General features: G+C 39.1%; 1 protein-coding gene across 5 annotated transcripts in view; it reads right to left on the bottom strand.

Annotated features, from left to right (window-relative positions):
• Positions 1-21,793, bottom strand: part of MAST2 (microtubule associated serine/threonine kinase 2) — a gene marked incomplete at its 5' end in the record, with an annotated part of 204,551 nt that overhangs the window by 73,113 nt on the left and 109,645 nt on the right. The window contains one exon of one of the 5 annotated variants that reach the window (XM_079698500.1): positions 15,980-16,174. The exons of the other annotated variants lie outside the window; for them this stretch is intronic. Coding sequence (XP_079554626.1) covers positions 15,980-16,174 — 195 coding nt within the window. The remainder of the gene's footprint in view (positions 1-15,979; positions 16,175-21,793) is intronic. 5 annotated transcript variants of the gene reach the window in all.

Below are 21,793 nucleotides of genomic sequence, written 5' to 3'. Positions count from 1 at the left end.
GAAGAAGACACTTGTGCTGTTGGTTCAGCTGTCAGCCACTTTTTTCATGAACATCATTTCACAGTAATTCAGACTTAAGTATCTGCAAAGACTTTCTTGAAATGAACAAAATAAGCCTATCACTTTAATAAACAACTGATAGTATTTATTGCCAATGATAAAATTCGACCTTTTAAGTAAAAATTAGATTTTTGAAAAACTTATGTTTGACAGCTTCCCAATATTTAGACTTTTCTGATGAGAGTGATGGCAAGATTAGCAAATGTGATTTTTTTATATTGTATAATTGAAATGTATCAACATTTCAGAGAGAAAAGGTATTTGATAAAGTTTAAGAGGATTTAAAGAAAAACTCAAAGAAAGTTTTAAAGAAAAATTAAGAAATTTTATTAATTTAAAAAAAGACCTTTACTCAAAATTTAAAAGAAAATTATTATACTCAAGGGAGAGACTTTAGATATACTACTTTTTAAGGTCAAGGGAAAAAAAAAAAGGGTGCCTGCTGTCATTGTTACCCCTGAACCTAATACCAGAAGCTCTAGCCAATGAAAGTAAAAACAAAACTCAAAAAGCTGAGGATAGGATAGAGAGACATGAAACTGTCAGTACTTGCACATGTGAGCAATAACTACACAGAGGGCTTCCCTGGTGGCGCAGTGGTTGAGAGTCCTCCTGCCAATGCAGGGGACACGGGTTCGTGCCCCAGTCCGGGAGGATCCCACATGTCGCGGAGTGGCTGGGCCCGTGAGCCATGGCCGCTGAGCCTGCGTGTCTGGAGCCTGTGCTCCTCAATGGGAGAGGCCACAACAGTGAGAGGCCCACGTACCACAAAAAAAAAAAAAAAAAAAAAAACTACACAGAAAACAAATTATCAGTCACAATAATAACCAAAACACTTAGAAAAAATCTGATGGTAAGAAAGTCAGCCAATAAAATCAATAATGGGAAGATGAATTTCCATGGGATAGGAGTCAATTAATAGAAATCTGAAAAAGACTTGCAAATACAGAATGTTTTAGATCATCAGAAGTATAAATGAATAACATAAAAAATAAAAAAAAATTAATGAATCAAAACTGGCAATAGGGCTTCCTTGGTGGCGCAGTGGTTGAGAGTCCGCCTGCCAATGCAGGGGACATGGGTTCGTGCCCCGGTCTGGGAAGATCCCACATGCCGCGGAGCGGCTGGGCCCGTGAGCCATGGCCGCTGAGCCTGAGCGTCCAGAGCCTGTGCTCCGCAACGGGAGAGGCCACAACGGTGGGAGGCCCGCGAACCACAAAAAAAAAAAAAAAAAAAAAAAAAAAAAAAAAAAAAAAAAAAAAACTGGCAATAATGGAACAAGAATAGGTGAATATGGGAAAGTTTAATTCAATGTTTTATAAATAAAAATTGTAAGATACTGAATTATAAGATACTGAATGGATGAATGGATAAAGACAAACACACACACACACACACACACACACAGGAATATTATTCAGCCATGAAAAAGAATGAAGTCTAAAAACTATAATTCAAAAAGATATATACACCCCTATGTTCACAGCAGCACTATTCATAATAGCCAAAACACGGAAACAACCTAAATGTCCATCAACAGATTAATGGATAAAGAAGATGTGGTACATATATACAATGGAGTACTACTTAGCCGTAAAGAAGAACAAAATAATGCCATTTGCAGCAATGGTTGCAATTAGAGATTATCATACTAAGTGAAGTAAGTCAGAAAAAGGAAGACAAATACCATATGATATCACTTATATGTGGCACAAATGAACCTATCTACAGGACAGAAACAGACTCAAGACATAGTGAACAGACTTGTGGTTGCCAAGGGGGAGTGAGGGAGGGAGAGGGATGGACTGGGAGTTTGGGGTTGGTAGATGAAAACTATTACATTTAGAATGGATAAACAACAAGGTCCTAATGTACAGCACAGGGAACTATATTCAATATCCTGGGATAAACCATAATGGAAAAGAATATTAAAAACAGCATGTCTCTATGTGTGTAACTGAGTCATTTTGCTGTACAACAGAGATTGGCACAACATTGTAAATCAACTCTACTTCAATTTTTTTAATTGAAAAAAAACTTTTTAAATATAAAGAATGAAGTCTTGCCATTTGTAAAAACATGGATGGACCTTGAGGGCATTATGCTAAGTGAAACAGTCAGACAGAAAAAGATAAATAGCATATAATCTCACTTTTATGTGGAATATAAAGCAAAGAAACAAATATGTCTGAGCTTATGAATATAGAGAACACATCATCGGTGATTGCCTGAGGCAGGGGGTGTGAAGGGCTGGGCAAAATGGGTTAAGGGGGTTGAAAGGTACAAATTTCCAGTTATAAAATGAGTAAGTCATGGGGATTTAATGGACAGCATGATGACTATGGTTAACAATAACTACTACATATTAGAAAGTAGCTAGGAGAGGGAGTGGATCTTGAAAGTTCTCATCACAGGAAAAAAAATTACAACTGTGTATGGTGACGGATGTTAACTGGACTTACTAGGGTGATCATTTCACAATACATATAAATATTGAATCATACACTGTACACCTGAAGCTAACATAAGATTATGTCAATTACACCTCAATTAGATGAGGTAAACTCTAGCTTTAACACAATCAAAAAGACAGTACTAAGGAACCCACTCAAAGACGCAGTGAATGGATGGCTGTGTGAGCTTATTTCCTGGACCCTATTTAGGACCATAGTGCAGTGGCCTAAAGACAAACTTACAGCTAGAGAGAAAAAAAACTGCAATATAATGAGCTTCACTGTAAACTACAGACACTACTTAACAGTCTAATCCACTGTCCTGGTCTTTCTTCTACACAAACTTCTTGTAAACATGTAGATTAGGAAGAACATACCTCTTTCAAAAATAATTAGTAATTCAAAAGGAACTAGCACAAAATCTATACAAAGATACTATTAAAAATTAATATCCAGGATGTATAAGTAAGTCCTACAAAACAACAATAAAAACAATAAACACCAGATTTTAAAATGACACAAATAGGCATTTCTCCAAAGAAGATATACAAATGGCCAACAGCACATGAAAACCTGCTCCATGTCACTAATCATTAAGGAAATGCGAATCAAAACCACAATAAGATACCACTTCATACACATCAGGATGGCTATTATAAACAACAACTATAAAAACAGAAAATTACAAGTGCTGGCTAGGATGTGCAGAAATTGGAACACTTATGCATTGCTGGTGGGAATGCACTACAGTGCAGCTGCTGTGGAAAACAGTAGGGTGGTTCCTCAAAAAATTAAACAAAAAATTACCGTATGATCTATCAACTCCACTTCTGGGCACATGCCCAAAAGAACTGAAAGCAAGGACTCGAACAGATATCTGTACACCATGTTCAGAGTAGCATTATTCACAACAGTCAAAAGGTGGAAGCTACCCAAGTGTCCTCAACAGATGAATGGATAAAGAAAATTGTGGTATATACACACAATGGAATATTATTCAGCCTAAAAAAGGAAGGAAGTTCTGACGCAAGCTACAACAGCAATGACCTTAAAGACATTATGCTAAGTGAAATAAGCCAGTCACAAAAGAAGAAACGTTTTATGATTCCACTTATATGAGATGTCTAGAGTAGTCAAATTCATAAAGAAAGTTAAGTAGAATGGTGGTTACCAGGGGCTGGGAGAGGAAGGAATGGGGAATTAGCGTTTAATGGGTACAGGGTTTCAGTTTGGAAAGATGAAAACATTCTGGAAATGGATGGGAGTGACACTGCACAATAATGTGAATGTACTTAATGCCACAGAACTATACACTTAAAAATAGTTAAAATGACAAATTTTATGCTCTTTATATTAAGTCACAGTTAAAAATGAAAATAAAATTTAAAAACCATTTTAAAAGAGAAGAAAAATAGAAGGGAAGGGAAAGAAAAAGCAAAAGGATTCTAAACTATGGGATCTATCCTTTGCAAAGTTGGTTTAAAATCAATTAATATATTATACCATATTAATAGAATAAAGGACAAAAACTATATGATCATCTCAATAGATGCAGAAAACACATTTTTTAACAAAGGTCCAACACACATTCACAATAAATGCTCTCAACAAACTCGGAAAAGTTAAGGGAACATCCTCAACCTGATAAAGGGCACCTATGAAAACCCCACAACTAACATATTTAATGGTGAAAGACAAAATGCTTTCTTCCCTAAGAGAAGGAAAAAGGTAAGTATGTCTGCTTTTGCTAATTCTATTCAACAGTGTACTGAAGTTTCTTGCCAGTACAATAAGTAAAAAATAAAATCATCCAGGATGGAAAAGAAGAAGTAAAACTGTTATTATTCACAGATAAAATGATCCTGTATGTGGAAAATCTCAAGCAATTAAAAAAAAAACTACTAAAACCAATAAACAAGTTTGACAAGATCACAGGATACATGAATACACAAAAGCTAACTCTATTTCTATATACTAGCAACCAACAACCTGAAAATGAAATTAAGAAACACTTCCACTCACAATAGCATTAGAAAGAATAAAATTCTTAGGAATAAATTTAACAAAAGAAGTGTAAAACTTGTACACTGGAAACTACAACATATTGCCGAAAGAAATTTTTGCTATAATCAAGCAAAAAGAATATCTAGTGTTGGTGAAGATGTAAAAAAAAGGTCCCTCAAACATTGCTGGTAGGAATATAAAATGATACAACTTTCTAAAACGTTACGGTTTCCCTTGTGGCGCAGTGGTTAAGAATCTGCCTGCCAATGCAGAGGACATGGGTTCGAGCCCTGGTCCAGGAAGATCCCACATGCCGCAGAGCAACTAAGCCTCTGAGCCACAACTACTGAGCCTGCGCTCTAGAGCTCGCGAGCCACAACTACTGAGCCCCTGCGCCGCAGCTACTGAAGCCCGCATGCTTAGAGCCCGTGCTCCACAACAAAAGAAGCCACCACGATAAGAAGCTCGCACACCGCAACAAAGAGAAGCCCCCGCTTGCTGCAACTAGAGAAAGCCCACACACAGCAACGAAGACCTAACACAGCCAAAAATAATAAATAAATAAATTTATATACATATATTAAAAAAAAGTTAGGCATAAACTAATCATACAACTCAATTCCATTCCTAGGACTCTACCTAAGAGAAATGAAAACGTATGTCCACACAATGACATGTACACACATGTTCACATCAGCATTTCCTCATAATAGTCCCAAACTGGAAACAATCCAGCTGTCCATCAACTGAAGAATGAACTAACAAGATGTGGTCTATCCATACAATGGAACATTATTAAGTAACAAAAGGAATGAACTACTGATGCATGCTACAACACGGATAAAACTCAAAAACATTACGCTAAACGTAAGAAGCCAGAAACAAGAAAACTACAAGGAGTATGATTCCATTTATACTAAATGTTCAGGAATGGCAAATTTACATAACCAAAATCAGATCAGTGGTTGCCTGAGGCTGGGAGAAAGAGTAGGATTAACTGCAAATGGGCACAAGGAAACATTTTGGATTATGGAAATGTTCTAAATTTAGATTCTGGTGATGGCTGCACAATTCTATAAATTTAGTAAAAACCACTGGATAACTTACAATTGGTGAATTTTACAGTATGTAAATTATGTCTCAGTAAACTTATTTTTTTTAAATTATGCAGGCTCCTGAGAGTGCATCTGATGTACTCAGTGAACCTAAGAATCCTCCCTCCTCTGCTTCCTTCCTGAATAATTCAGTCTAGAAACCATTATATAATGATGATGGCTGAGTAGTTGGGGGTTGGGGGGACGGTGCCTAGCATGGGATATCAGAGACTGACAAGGGTAAGGAGGTTGTCCGCTTGCAGAGAACAGTGGTGTCAGTTTGGCATAGGGCATTGGAGATCCAGCAAGCTGAGGAGGGCAAATACACAGGAAGTCAGTGATTACAAAGCCAGACTGGTTTCATACGGGAAGAAATTATCAAGTAAGTACATAAAGGATAATGGGAGTCAGGTTTCTCACTATCAAAGAAAGGAGTTACAAATATGGAAATGGAAAAAACTAGAATGAACTAGAATTTGAAGTAAAGATGTCAATGTTAGCTTATAGTTCTCAATATATAGAGATCAAGAAATTTAGAGAGATATATACATGTTACATGTATACATTCTCTGGGAACAGTGAACCCGAATATCAGCAACCATGCCTACCACCCATATCTTGGCTTTTAAAAGGAACCATGTTCCTTGGAGAAATGACTAATTCAAGGGCTAGGGCAGGGAGGGCACAAAATAAGCCAGCCAGTATCATCCTGACAGGCCAGAAAGAGGAAGTTCCCAAATAATGATGGAGACATGTCAAAAAAGACAAAGAAGCCAGTATGAAGAGATTCCCCTTGACCAAATATGGTACAATTTGGGCATCAAAATATATAATGACATTAATAGATTATAACCCATTAAATAAAATAAGAGCCCACTGAGTTCATGCTGATATAATAAGTGAAAAAATGAACAGGGAGAGGAGAAAGCTTTTCTTTACAGTGCAATTTCAACTGATGAATGTAGAAAGGATGCTGGAATTAGAAAAATATTTGGCAACCAGCACAGTATAATAACTCAGCCAAGAAATATAAATGGATGCTAAAAAGTGGGTTAAAATTTGGTGAGAAATGGGGTAGTTACATAATTTCAAGAACCTTCCCACAAAATACTTATTTTATTTTTATTTATTTATTTATTTATTTATTTATTTTTGGCTGTGTTGGGTCTTCGTTTCTGTGTGAGGGCTTTCTCTAGTTGCGGCGAGCGGGGGCCATTCTTCATCGCGGTGCACGGGCCTCTCACTCTTGCGGCCTCTCTTGTTGCAGAGCATAGGCTCCAGACGCGCAGTCTCAGTAGTTGTGGCTCACGGGCCCAGTCGCTCCGCAGCATGTGGGATCCTCCCAGACCAGGGCTCAAACCTGTGTCCCCTGCATCCAAAGGCAGATTCTCAACCGCTGCGCCACCAGGGAGGCCCCCCCACCCCCACAAAATAGTTATTAATTACAATGGGAAAATGAGTAACTTTACAGCAGAGAAACCTAGCAGACACACCTGAATCAGTGATCAAAGTTAACTTCACAGTAATGAGACAAAATGAAAGCCTGTATCACCTAACAGGACTGAACGAGAAGAAAAAACACCATCCTTTTTCAGGAATAGTAATGTTCCTGCCAAAGATGCTGAAGGGGATCAGGATATGCCTCCCCAAAATATGCTACTTTGGCAAAAGGATTATTTTAAGCTGAAGATAAGTGAAAATCAACAGATACAGGAAGAATTCTCTGCCCTCCCCTTATCTGCCTAAAATCCAGCAAATTTTCCTTTGAGGAAGGTGTCCCTTGTACCAGGTAGAGAAGAACTATGATGCATTTGCGTAAACAGACCTTATCTTCCATTAGTTCCCCCATATATTTCCTAGTTACTTCCCCACGATTTATCATCCCTTGAAGCTCAAACCTTCTTTCCTTTGTTAAAAGGGTATATAAGCTTCGGAGTCTAACCATATCTTTGAGTTTAATTTCTTTTCTGTGAAATCCCATGCATGTAAGTATTAATAAAAATTGTATGCCTTTTCTCCTGTTGATCCGTCTTTTGTCACAGGCCCCCAGGCACCGAATTAAGAGGGTAGAGGAAAAGTTTTTGCTCCCTAGCAATGCCCAAATTAAGGGACACTCTATCAAATAACTGGCCTGTAATTTTCAAAAGTGTCAAGGTCATAAAAGTTGAGAAAAGATCACAGAATTGTTCCAAACTGAAGGAGACAAAAAGAAATAATAAAATTATAACACACGATCCTGGAAAAAATATAAAAGACATTACTAGGACACTTGGTAAAACATGAATTAAGTCTGTGAATTAGATGATGGTATTTATCAATGCTAATTTCCTGATTTTAATGGCTGTATTGTAATCAAAAAAAAATCTCTGTGGTAAGCACACTCTGACGTATTCTGGGGTGATGGGATAGCATGTCAGGAACTGATTGTCAAATGGGTTAGGGCAAGGGTTGGCAAACTCTTTCTGAAAAGGGCCAGATAATAAATATTTTAGGCTTTGAGGGCCATATGTGGTCTCTGTCACATAGTCCTTTAAAAAAACAAATCCCTTCAATGGTAAAATCCATTCTCAGCTCATGCATGGGCTACACAAACACGGGTGGCAGAATGCATTTGGCCCATGGCATTTGCTGACCACTGGTTTGGGGGCTGGAGGGTTCTTTGAACTATCCTTGCAATTTTGAAATTATTTTTTAAAAATATATCTGCTAAAGTCCAGAGCCATCGCCTGAAAAGTTCTGGGAATGGTTGTAATGGAGATGAATAAGGCCGAAAGCTTTCTGTATCAAAAGCATTCTCTCTTTCTCCGCCACATGCTGGGAAGTTTCCTACTGCCAACTTGGACCTATACTCCTGCTCAGAGGGCCTAGTATACAGCTGAATGGAAAAATGGGTGCATCCACTTCAATTTCCCAGAAAAGGAAAATTACTGCCCTCCACATAAGGTTGGGAATTAATTATTCATCCTTAAGGAACATTTTAGCATGACTTTTTTAGTTAGCTACTCTGAGAAACCATTTCTCACCCGTCAGATTGGCAAAAATTCAAAAGCTTGATGATACATTCTGTTGACAAGGCACAGAGCAAATAGACATTCTCTTACACTGCTGATGGAAATACAAAACGATATAACGACTATGAAGTGAAACTGGTCAATATCTAATAAAACTACATATGCATTTATCTTCAACTCAGCATCCCCAATTCTAGGAGTTTATCCTGAAGATACACCATGAAAATTAACTCTTCTATGCCAAGGATCATTGAAAATTATTTGTGTCTCTCTTTCTCTAGTGTACTAGTTCCTCAACAGAAGGACTCTCTAAGCCCCAACCTATCCTATCTATCAAGACTGGGAAAGGGACTGACCCTAGTCCCTGAGGCAGTAAGGATAAGCAGTGGCCCCTCCTCCTGTAGCATCCAGAGGCATGAAAGAGAAGCTGCTACAAGTGGCCCTCCTAAAGAAACTTAACAAATAACATTTATCTTCTGCAGCTGCCTGGCTCCTGGGTTGCTGCTGCCTGGATCAGTTTTTACCTCTCAGAGCACCTACATAACAAGAGTCTGTATGACAAGGTGCCTGTCCCAGGATGACTACTAGGAGCCAAAAGAGGAAGCCAAGGTTTTGCTCAGCTGAGCATTCAGTCAGCAGCTACTAAAATGGCAAGCCCCAAGGGCCTTCACACAGACGAAAATCTCCAGTTGTACGTCTCTGGCTAAACAACCTTCACTACAAAGCAGCAGTTATAAAACACCTACCAAGAAACTGGTGACACTCAGGTATCAGGTTGAAGGCCCAGGAAAGAGTCTAATTAAGTTGACTCAAGAGTAAGCGTACCCAGGGACTCCCCTGGCGGTCCAGTGGTTAAGACTCTGCATTTCCACTGCAGGGGGCATGGGTTCGATCCCTGGTCGGGTAACAGATCCCACATGCCATGCAGCAAGACCAAAAAAAAAAAAAAAGAGTAAGGGTACCTAATAGGATCACAGATGTAGAAAACAATCTTATAGTTACCGAGGGTAAAGAGAAGGGAGGGATAAATTGGGAGACTGGGATTGACATATACACACTGCTATATATAAAATAGATAATAAGGACCTACTGTATAGCACAGGGAACTCTACTCAGTACTCTGTAATGACCTTTATGGGAAAAGAATCTAAAAGAGAGTGGATATATGTACATGTATAATCGATTCACTTTGCTGTAGAGCAGAAACTAACGCAACATTGTAAATCAACTATACTCCAATAAAAATTAAAAAAAAAAAAAGGGTAAGGGTACCTAACTGTACCCTAGGGTAACACATAACAAGGGGGAAATTCCTTTCGTGTAAGTATTGTAGCTAATAAATGGAAAAGGAATGGTAATATCACCCTTTTTTGCAAACTCCTAATAAAATAAAGGATCTAAGTAATAATTATCAATGGCCACTACTATCAAAACAAGGGAGAAACCTGACATTTCCTGCCTCCTAATAGCTGTACACTGCATCAACTACTGTATTAAGTATGCTTCCCCAGGCCCCCAAATCAAACAAGAATCAGATCAAGCCCCCAGGTTTACAGGAAGTATAGAAGTCATAAGAACATGTTAAATACCTTTCAGGGAGGCAATCAGCAAAATCCAGAATGTGGGAAAGTATACAAGGAAAAACAACTCAGTTGCTTCAACAAATGAAACGCAAGGAAGGAAAAAAAGAAAAAGAGAGAATGGGATACCTAGATTGAAAGAAACTTTTAAAAGTAGAATGACCAGGGACTTCCCTAGTGGCTCAGTAGCTGGGAGTCTGCCTGCCGATGCAGGGAACACAGGTTCGATGCCTGGTCTGGGAAGATCCCACATGCCGCGGAGCAACTGAGCCCATGCGCCACAACTACTGAGCTTGCGCTCTAGAGCCCGCGAGCCACACCTACTAAGCCCGTGTGACACAACTATTGAAGCCCAGGCGCCTAGAGCCCATGCTCCGCAACAAGAGAAGCCACCAAAATGAGAAGCCTGTGCACCACAACAAAGAGCAGTCCTCGCTCGCCCCAACTAGAGAAAGCCCACACGCAGCAACGAAGACCCAGTGCAGCCAAAAAAAAAAAAAAAAAGTAGAGTGACCTTGGACTTCCCTGGTGGTGCAGTGGTTAAGAATCCACCTGCCAATGCAGGGGACACGGGTTCGAACCCAAAACAGACAAAAATAAAATAAATAAATTTATTTTTTTTTAAAAGTAGAGTGACCATACACCCCAATTTGTCCATGACAACCCAGGTTTATGCCTGTTGTCCCAGTATAACTGTTAATAGAGTCCTCTTTCATTATTAAAAGTTTCCTAGTTTAGATAATAAATTATATGGTCACCCTACCTAAGAGATACAGTAATCAAATGAACTGTGTTGGCATATTTGGATATTGATTTTTTTAAAACTGTCATAAAACATTTGAACACTGGATATTTGATGATATTGATAAATTATTATTAATTGTCTTAGGTGTGATAATAGTAATATGCTTATGTTTTTAAAGAGTTCTTACCTTTAGAGGTACAAACTGAAATATTTACAGATGAAATGACATGGGATTTGCTTTAAAATAATTGAGTGCGGGGGGAATAGGTGGGATGTAGATGAGATAATATTGACCATGGGTTGATAACATAGATATTGGAGATGTAAGACTACTCTCTCTACTTTGGAATATTATGGAGATTTTCCATAATACAATGTCTAAAAAAGAGAGCAAGTTTTCCAGAAAACAAAATTTTCCTACTTCCAGAAACAGAAATACCCTAGAAACCTTCAGCTTCCTGTTCTTAATCCAAGAACAAGCCTTTGACATCTTGCCCAATACAACTATATGTTTATTAAGAGTCACTGAAGCCAGGATCTATGAATAATTCTCTCCCATATAAAGTTTCCTGAGGTTAAATCACAGCTAGTATTCTTCATTACTTTACCTTTCCATTAAAAAAAGAAAAAGTACTTTCCCTTCCCTAACAGGAGAATCACATCTGAATATACTCTCAAGCTGTTCTTTCCCTTACATGGTGGAGGGGGGGTGTGGGGGGTGGGAAGGGGGTGGGAGGGGGGAAACACCTTGAAACCTGTTTTGAGGACTTTTTCCACTGCCAAAATATGGCCCAAAAAAGAATGTAATTCAGTGTTTCTTGTTTTAGTCCATGTCCTGGTGTGCCCCAACAGGCCAGTATTAGCTGCAATAATTAGTGAGCCTGCGCAAGAGGGCAGGAGAGCACCCAGCTGCCACTGCCTTATCTTAGCCAAGGACAAAGCTTCCATGGGCAGGACATAATGATAAGTGATACCTAGAGCTACTCAAGGGAAAATCAGAATATGAGAAAACTAATGGAAGCCAAAGGAAAATTAATGGAAGCAACATGAAGTGTGAGGATCAGCAACATGTGAATTTTCTAACAAAAATAGCAAAATAACTGCTATAGCAACTATAATTGTTATCCTGAACAATTTTACATGCGTTGACTCATCTAATCCTGACAGCAACACCTGACGTGCTATCACTATCCCCAGTTTAATAATGTAGGAAACTGAGAAAGAAAGAAGTGAAGTGATTTGCCTACAACAGGGCCAGGATAAGAACAAGTTCTGGAGACGTTCCTCTTTTAGAGTTACTTTGAAAAGCAGTTTAAAAAAAGACAGATGAGACAAGCAGGTGTTGGTAAAATGAAAATAGTGCTTTCTCTTTGGTAGGAAACAATCTTGACACTACCAAAAAAGGGTTTCAAAGGCTGCCTAGTTTTGGAGGAGGCCCAAAGGAACACCTGTCCTTTGCCATAAAAGTCTACAGAAAGCTTCTCACACATGTGACACAGGAGGGGACAGCGGGCTGAATTAGTCCCAGCTTCAAACTTCAGTAGTGAACTTCTTGTTGCTGAAGATATTCAACCAAAGAATAGCTTTTCCACGAGACACTATATGAAAAGAATTCCTACGCAGTAGGCAGCAGGCTACAGCTAGAACCCTTCCAATACAAAGTTCACTCTAATGAGGATTTCTTGCTGCATTTTAGGGCCAACAAAGACGATGGCAATTTAAAACTGAACCAAAACCTAAGCCATTCTATGTTCCAGGAAGTTGCCAAGACCAAACTTCTATCCCCAGGAGGTCTACAGCTCCAATGAATGGCCAAAGACACAACTGCCTCCTCTCTCTAGGGGCATGAATTACACCAAGGACCGTATCTAGTACTCCTTCAAATAGGGTTATACCAACAATGCAATACCCATGTCTCAGCACCAATCAGCAGGCTAGAATCATATTCTTAGAAGATGTACAAGTTGACTAAATGTTCAAGGTTAATTAATTCAACCCAAATCACAATCATATTTATTATGCCTCTTAAGGTTGATTATATCCATCCAGGACACTTGAGAGCTAGCATCAAGGCCTGTCTATAACAGACCCATCCCTTCTCATCAAGGAAAAAACAGAAATGTAGTATAAGAGTTAAAGTGGGCATCATTTTAAAACCATGTCTTGATTGTCCTTCAAATTACTATGGACAACAATTTGTAAGGTCCTAATTCATCACTAAGATGCAGTCAATAAAAGGGTTAAGATTCTGAGCAGGGCCAGTTCTAATTACTATTTCTAGCCCTTTTGGGCAATGCAACCAAAAGCCTCAATAGTTGTGTTAGTTTGCTAGGGCTGCCATATCAAACTACTACAGATTGGGTGGCTTAAGCAAGAGACATTTATTTCCTATCAGTTCTGGAGACTAGAAGGTGTCAGCAGGGTTGGTTTCTTCTGAGGCCTCACTCCTTGGCTTATAAATGGCTGTCTTCTCCCTCTGTGTCTGTGTCCTACCTAATCCACTCTTCTTATAAGTACACCAGTCATATTACAGCCTACGCCAATGACCATATTTAACCTTAATTACCTGTGTGAAGACCCCATCTCCAAATACAGTCACATTCTAGGTACTGGGGGTTAAAGCTTCAACATATGAATTTTAGGGGGACACAATTCAGCCCATAAAAATAGTTATACTCCATGGAAATAAAAGACATCCCAATATGGCCACTGTATGGTGGCAGTATGTAGATCCTAGTACCCTCTTTACTGGGTCATCTTTTTTTTTTTTGGCTGCTTTGGTTCTTCTTTGCTGTGCACAGCTTTCTCTAGTTGCGGCGAGCAGGGGCTACTCTTCGTTGCAGTGTGCGGGCTTCCCATTGCGGTGGCTTCTATTGTTGCAGAGCATGGGCTCTAGGCACATGGGCTTCAGTAGTTGTGGCACAGGGGCTCTAGAGCACAGGTTCAGTAGTTATGGTGCACGGGCTTAGCTGCTCCGTGGCATGTGGGATCTTCCCAGGCCAGGGCTCGAACCCATGTCCCCTGCATTGACAGGTGGATTCTTAACCACTGTGCCACCAGGGAAGCCCCATCCATTTTTAAATAGAGGTCAAATTCACTGCCAGTAGCTCTAGAATTTTCTTCACTTATTCACATTGTTTACTGGAATAATTTTTCTCTTCTTTTGACCTGTATTTGCTCAATTGCTAAATAACAGCATGTTCATTAGGCACACGTATGTGGTAAGGATTTTGTAGAATTTAGGTTCATCACTGTGTTCATTGAAAACTGATTCTGGGGCTTCCCTGGTGGCGCAGTGGTTGAGAGTCCCCCTGCCGATGCAGGGGACATGGGTTCGTGCCCCAGTCTGGGAAGATCCCACATGCCGCGGAGCGGCTGGGCCCGTGAGCCATGGCCGCTGAGCCTGCGCGTCTGGAGCCTGTGCTCCGCAACGGGAGAGGCCACAACAGTGAGAGGCCCGCATATCGCCAAAAAAAAAAAACAAAACTGATTCTGTTCTAGATTCTGAATGTGAATTCAGAGAACAAAACTAAATTAGTTGGATGACAGCAATGAGCATGGATAAAAGAAAAAATGGAATGACATAAGCCTAAAAGAGGAACAGAGGTTTTTCAAAGAAGGTAATAAAGGTAAACCTCTTAAAGTCAGATCACCCCAGGGCTCAATCCATTGACATTTCCTCCTTCTCTACTCACTGGATGATCTCACAAACCTAATGATTCATTGCACTTATACGCTGACAATTCCTAATTACAGCTCTTTAGCCCAGACCTCACATATCTCTAACTGAATGTCTAATTAGCTATCTCTTGCAGTTTCCCAGTCTCAGTTCATGGTAACCCCAATTTTCTAGCTGTTCAGCCCCAAATCTTCAGTTATCCTTAACTCATCTTCTTCTCAAATTCTGCATCTAATCCATCAAGAAATCCTATCAATTCTACCTCCAAAATACATCCGCAAACCTGACCACTTCTTACCACCTGCATCATCGTGGGTTCAAACCACTGTCTCTCACCTAGAATACAACAGTAGCCTTCTAACTATAACCATAGTGATTCTTTTCATCTAAGTCAGATCATGACATTCTTCTGCTTTAAACCCGTCAATAGCTTCTCATCTCGCTGAGCATAAAAATAAGAATCCTTATAATGGCTTTAAAGCTCTACTATATCTGGCTCCCCACTACATCTCAGACCTCATTTCCCACCTCTCACCACCTCTCATTCCACACGAGCTTCACTGGACTCTGCTGCACAAAGAACACACAAAGCAAGCTCTCAGGTCAGGTCTTAGGCACTTACTGTTGCCTCTGTCTGAAACACTCTTCTTTCAGATATCACTATTCTGGCTCCGTGACTTCTTTCAGGTCTTTACTCAAATGTCAACTTATCACTGAGGACCTCCCTGGCCATCTTATATGAAATGTCAACCCCTGAGCCCCACATTTCTTATTGCCCTTAGCCTACTCTATTTTCTCAGTATCACTTATGTCCATCTGTTAAATATTTACTCACTAATTTGTTTGCCTCCCTCCACTAAAATCTAAGGTCCCTGAGGGCAGGGACTTTACCTCTTTGTGATCACGGTTTGGTCCTTCATTGCCCAGCACATAGTATGTACTCAAATAACATTGAACATAAGGAAGACAGGAAGAAATGCGGAGGGCGTTATTTTCAGCAACCTGAACAAATCCCCTAACCTGTTTTGGAATCAAATTTTCCTTTTGTATAAAATGTGGGTTTGGACTATTTAACCCTCAGAGAGCTCTAGCATCCTGTCATGCTATGCTTCTCCTATGGGGTGGTTACAGGACTGTCCATCAGTTAAGATGGACACACAATTATTTAACTACTGATATGCTACACTATTTTCTCCCTAATTTTGAATGCAACAGAGATCTGTGAAATTCATTTCACAGAGGGCCATAACTTTCATTCCATTTCTCCCCATTATTAAGGAGAAAGGTCTAGGTTTTACCTATCAGGCCAGAAGCAATCACCAAGGCCCACGTTTATCACAGCAGGTTTCTTACCTCCATTGCAGTGAGCGGCTGGAACTGGGACTGCCAGGACTGCTGTGGGCTTGTGTGTTCAGGAAAAAGGCAAGAGGAGAAGTAGCCAGAGCACAATCAGCACTAAATGGGACTTGAGTGAGGGATAGGGTTGGAGCCGATGTGGGTGAAAGTATGAGCCGGTTTACTTCAGATCCTCGACAAAGAGCAGAGATTCTGACAAGGTACCACAGTAGAAGAAGACAGAGTCAGTGATAATTTCTCAGCCAAAAAGAAACATTCAAGGTGGGTTAGTTTAGTCAAGAGGCTCAAGAAAAGTAAGTGGTCAAAAACCATTCTCAAATATCATACCCAGTCCCAATGCTGGCACAGAATGACCACTGAGTCTAAAACTTAATCCACAGAATTAAAACCAAAAATTTAAGCTTTGGATATTCAAAGTATTTAGATTGGCTTCTGGGAAAATATTGTAAATTTACTATAACTCATCAATTAGCAAGCAGTAGATAATATTTTGTGTTCAATGACTAAAATTTCCTAGAAAAATTTGTATGTCAATAAAAGTAAAACATTCTTAATAGTTTTTAAGTTGTTAGATTACATTTACAATAATACCAAGTTACTTAGCTAACTTTTGCCTAAGGAGTACACCAAATAACATTACTTTACTCTGTATAATAAATTTTGCTTCTATTTAAATTTTCATTTTGCAGGTTACTTTTTCCCCCTAAAAACAATCTAACCATCTTGATGTGTTAAGTCCTAAAGAAGTCTATTAAGTGAGATGATTAGACTGAAAACAGACAGATGGTAAATATGAATTTCTATTTTGTTGACCATTTATAGACTTGTCACAGATGATGAAAAATAACTGACAGATGCACAGCATTTAATTTGCTATAGTAGTGGCATAGCTTTCTATACAAATACCACATTTAACTACAACATTTTATTTCCAAGATAGGAAAAAAATTAAGTATCACATAAGTACATGTTTTAAAATGATATTAGTTTCCTGTATTGTTATTGCTGCCTGTTTGGATTTTGACATTCTGCTTGTGTTTAATTACATATATTCAAAGGAAATCTTCACCTTCCTATGTATTATCCCTCTAGCTGGCTTCAGTATATTTCTCAGATGAGTATTTAATATGAGGATATAGTAGGATAGGAAAGTGGATGGCAGACAACTATTTAAAATTACAGGTATATCCAAATTTCTACAAATTCAACATATTTTTTAAATTACAAGCAAAATATTAATTTTTGATTAATTTTTCACTTTCAAAAAGAATTTTCACTTTGCTAAAGAGCTCTAAGTAACATCTAAAGAATTTAAAAAATCAGCTCCCTAGTACAGGTGACCCTTGAACAATGCAGGGGTTAGGGGTGCCAACTCCCATCGCAGTTCGAAATCCGCCTACTTCACAGTCGGCACTCCGTATCTGAGGTTCTGCATCTGCAGGTTCAACCAACTGTGGATCGTGTAGTACCCTAGGACATATTTATTGAAAAAAATCTGCGGTATAAGTGTGTTGTTCAAGGGTCAACAGTATATATAAGCTAGAGCTAATCAGAACATAAACAAGACACTTTTCTTGTTAACCTGAATAATATTGCTTTTACAAAATTCTGGAGTCTTAAATCTTATCACATAAGATGAGGCTTAGCCATTTGATGAATATATAATAAGGATTATAAAAAATCTATGAAAACCAAATCTCATTCTTTTTTTGCTCTTAATTACCACTCTGCAAACTGGTTAGACTCTGGGCCTAGAGTCTAAAAAGGATTGTTTGGAAAAGGAAAGGTGATTGATAAACTACTTCCTAGATCCTCAGGGAGAGTTTTCCTAAACTACTTCCTAGATCCTCAGGGAGAGTTTTCCTAATCCAAATTCAAAGTCACTAAAACAGATACAATAATTACAATTACCAGTACACTAATGTTCGGTGAGCATGATTTTTAACCCCTTATGTTTTCTTAAACTACAATCTTAATTGAAATTTTTCCAATTTTGCTCACAAGTTATCTTTACTTTAAATGACACTTTAGTTGATGAAGCTTCTCTATTGTGGTCTTTTACTTCATAGTTTTAATGTGGGGCTAAACCATTTTTTTAAAGTGTGCCAATCCTTCCAATTATATACTTCAAACAAGTTTTATTTTCCAAGGTCTGGTAGAATCATCAGTTCAATCAATGAGCATCCACTAGCACGGAAGGGCAATGACCCAAAGGAAGCCCACTGATGAAGTCTGCCTACTTGAGTAGCTATGTTATCTCCACGTAACCACTACCCTCCAGGGGAAGAAAATCTGAAGTGCTCTCCCTGTGCTCTGTGAGTTACAGCAAAGGCAGTTCAAGTCAGATCGCTGAGGTGGCATGGACTCTAGGGCACTTCTCTCCCTGGTTCCCTAATTTGCTGATCAATTCACTCAGTACTTCTTCGTTAAATAAGCCTGAGCAGCTCTTGGGAAAGCTACCCTGAAGTGGAAGTCTTCTTCCATTCCCCAGCTTCAAAATCCTTACCTAAGTATTATTTCTAGACTGGTCAACACAGAAATAAAATTCAGGTCACACCCTAAAAGACTCAGGCTTGGATCTGCAAGGGTAGAGATCTGAGGTCCTGAGCTGACAGGCCAAGGGCAGAAATACAATACCCTCTCTAGTCAAAGGCAGAGATACTTTCATTTCCATTTGTTTCTCACATTCATGGGGCTTTGACACTAACTTTAAATACACATTTGCTTGCAAGACAGGAAAAAAAAGATCTTCACTGTTAACCCAGCTTCCCAAGTACCTAAAAATCACTAAAAGATATCTAACTCAGTTTTCAGAATTAGAAAACCCCATATGCCTCTGCCAGGGATCACTGTTTTGACCTTGAATCTACTAAGCCAGCTCAGCCCTCTTCCTGACAGGCATCTCCAAACCGGAGTCTCTTCCAAGCAAATGAAGGCGTGTTAGTTGGCATTAGTTCTTTTCCTGACACCTGCCAGTTTCCACTCAGAGACCCCAGCCTCCTTACTGAATCCGCAGGCATGGTGCTCCCAGTCTCTCTCTCCTCCGTTTCATGATTTTCCTGGCTACTCAAGCTTTTGCCCTCTCTTGGCAGGAAGTTCTCTCACACAAGGGGTATGCAGTCATAAACCAAAAGAAACTTACAAAGGCTTCCCAAATATATGAGAAAAATTAAAGCACTTTTCTTCAAAAACATGATTTTCAGAACCCCCCCTTAAAAAGACCTAAGAGCACAAAAGGCAGCAGTGAGGCAGAGTGAGGAGTCCCAGATCCCAAATGAATCAGCTGTCCTCTGATCTGCCTGACATCATTCACACTCAGCCTGCAACAAATCAGAGCCCCAGGGAGCACCTTGTTCCTCCTCAGTGACAAGCATCAAATCCCCTCCCCCACAAATCAGCTGCAACCTCCAACCCTGAGACCTGGCAACAATAAAGACTCTGGCAGAAACTGCACATGCCAACTTGAAAACTCATACTGTGACAGAAATACTATTAACTCAGGAGGCGTGGGCCAGACTAGAACAGCTGTTGCAGTGGGCAGGGGAATGGAACAAAGCATATTAAGGATCCCAAATCAGTAAATAATGAGCTAAGAATATGTGAGCATTTCTGCAACATTATTCATTCTCAAACCCAGGCCTGATGGAGGATGACAGAGTTGTAATGTTGGGGCTCAAGGCATAGTTATTATTCAAATTCAGAATCTGACGAATTTAAGTAAACTCTGTACTCCTTCTTTAGACTAAGTCCAGCATCATTTTAAATTCAATTTCTATTACTCTCCAATCACTTAAATAACCTTGTGGTAAAAAGAAAAAAAAAAAGCCATAAGGAAAGTTAAGAAAAATAAGCCTAGAAACTATTTAGTTTAATTTCATCAGAAACTATTAATGAAATAATTTATATGGCAGATGTTATGCAAGGTAAGGTGAGGTAAGCTGCAAAAGAACTGTAAAGAAGGGTAAACCACTGAACCTTTGCATGCTTTGGTTTGCCCATCTGTAGAATGAAAATTACTAAGGTACCTAAGAGGTATCTTGTGGTAAAGATTAATATATGTAAAACAGAAAACTGCCTAGCACAGAGGAAGTGCTACAGAACTGTTAGCTATTATTGTAGGTCTTACCCTCCCAGGAGGGCAAGCTCCCAATCTGAAGGAGAAGATAAGTGCAAACGCATAAGAAACCATCTGACAAAAAGCAGCCTGGCCAATTGATCAAGTAAACTACTGAGCTAAACACTGACAGCTAAGGGAGCTGAGATTAAGCAAAAAGTCTTGGTCCCCTGCTTCAGAGCACCTGCCAACTCTGATGGGCTCCCCTCATTCACCTAGAGGACAAAGTATGTCAAACTGTTTTTCTAAGGTAACATTCAAAGGATTAATTCATACTCCAACCAGTGCTTTTTTAACTGCAGGTCACAACTCTTTAGTGAGTCATGAGATCAATTTAGGAAGTCAGGACCAATATTTTCTTAAAAGGGAAACAGAGTGAAATAGAATAGAAAAGAAAATATTGAAGTGCTTCACACAGATTAAGGATAAGAATTATTTAGTGAAATTTGTGTGTTTGTGACAACTGTTATTGAAATATGTATAATATACAAGTGTAAACATGCGTCATGGTTTACAATGTAAAAATCTATTTACTTTTGAGGGTCATAGTCTAAAAAGTTTGAAAGCCACTGCTCTAATGACCCAAGCAAACCCACCCCACCCGGCAGCTACAGACACTCACTTTCCCTCTCCATGTACCAGCCCAATCATTTGGCTCTCACAGCTGCTTTCCAGAATCCCCTGTTCTCTATAACGAAAATGGAAACACTCTCAGAAATCTAGCACCTCTGAACAAGTACTGGGTCCCACTTTGGGAAAGTCTCGTGATGATATGAGGATCAGTCACAGAAGCCCACACTCCCACATCTAACCAGACTAGCTGTGATCTATCCCCATCCCAAGCCGAGGCCATGCAGTTAAGGCCACGGTCCTGAGTTTCTACTCAATATTCTCCACTCGCCAATACCCAATCCCAGGCTACTTAATAATAATAGTAGTAGTAATAATAATAACAACAATAATGGAATAACAGCACATATATCATAGGGCTGTGATGAGGACTATTTGGTTATTATGCGTAGAGTGCTTAGAATAGAATCTAGTAAACAGTAATAACTTACAAATGTTGGTTGCTTTATGTCGTTATTATTAACATCATTTTTCATCCAAGAAATGCAAGTTAAAACCACAATGAATAACACTATCCACCCACTTAGATTGGCCTTAAAATTTAAAGTCTTACTATAACAATTGTTAGTATAGATGTGGGCCAACTAGAGCTCTCAATATCACTGGTAGGAGTATAGGAGTATAAAATGGTACAACCATCCCAGAAAATTATGTGGTGGTTTTTACAAACCTAAACATACAGTTATCATTTATCATTTGACAAGGATGGGGGAAGGGCAAAAAAAAAAAAAGAAATCTAAGTTTGGCTATTTGGCTCTTTCACTTTTTAAAAGATTAAAAATATTTTAGCCAAAAGAAATTCCACATAGCAGATACAATGAAAGCAACATTGCAATAAAATATAAGGAGATTAAAGCGAAAAAGTGGAAAAAGTAAGTTTGCATGATGTATTCATTTTCTGTTGCATAACCAATTACCATAAACATAGCCATTTGAGACAACACACATTTATTATTTCACAGTTTCTGTCAGTCAAGAATTCAAGCACAGCTTATCTAGGTCCTCTGCTTAGGGTCTCACAAGGCTGCAATCATGTGTCACCCAGGTTGCATTCTTATATGGCAGAT

Source organism: Hyperoodon ampullatus (assembly GCF_949752795.1).
Source record: "Hyperoodon ampullatus genome assembly, chromosome: 2".
In the NCBI taxonomy this organism is placed as follows: domain Eukaryota; kingdom Metazoa; phylum Chordata; class Mammalia; order Artiodactyla; family Ziphiidae; genus Hyperoodon; species Hyperoodon ampullatus.
The sequence above is the reverse complement of the archived record's forward strand: the minus strand, read 5'-3'. Positions and strand labels throughout refer to the sequence as shown.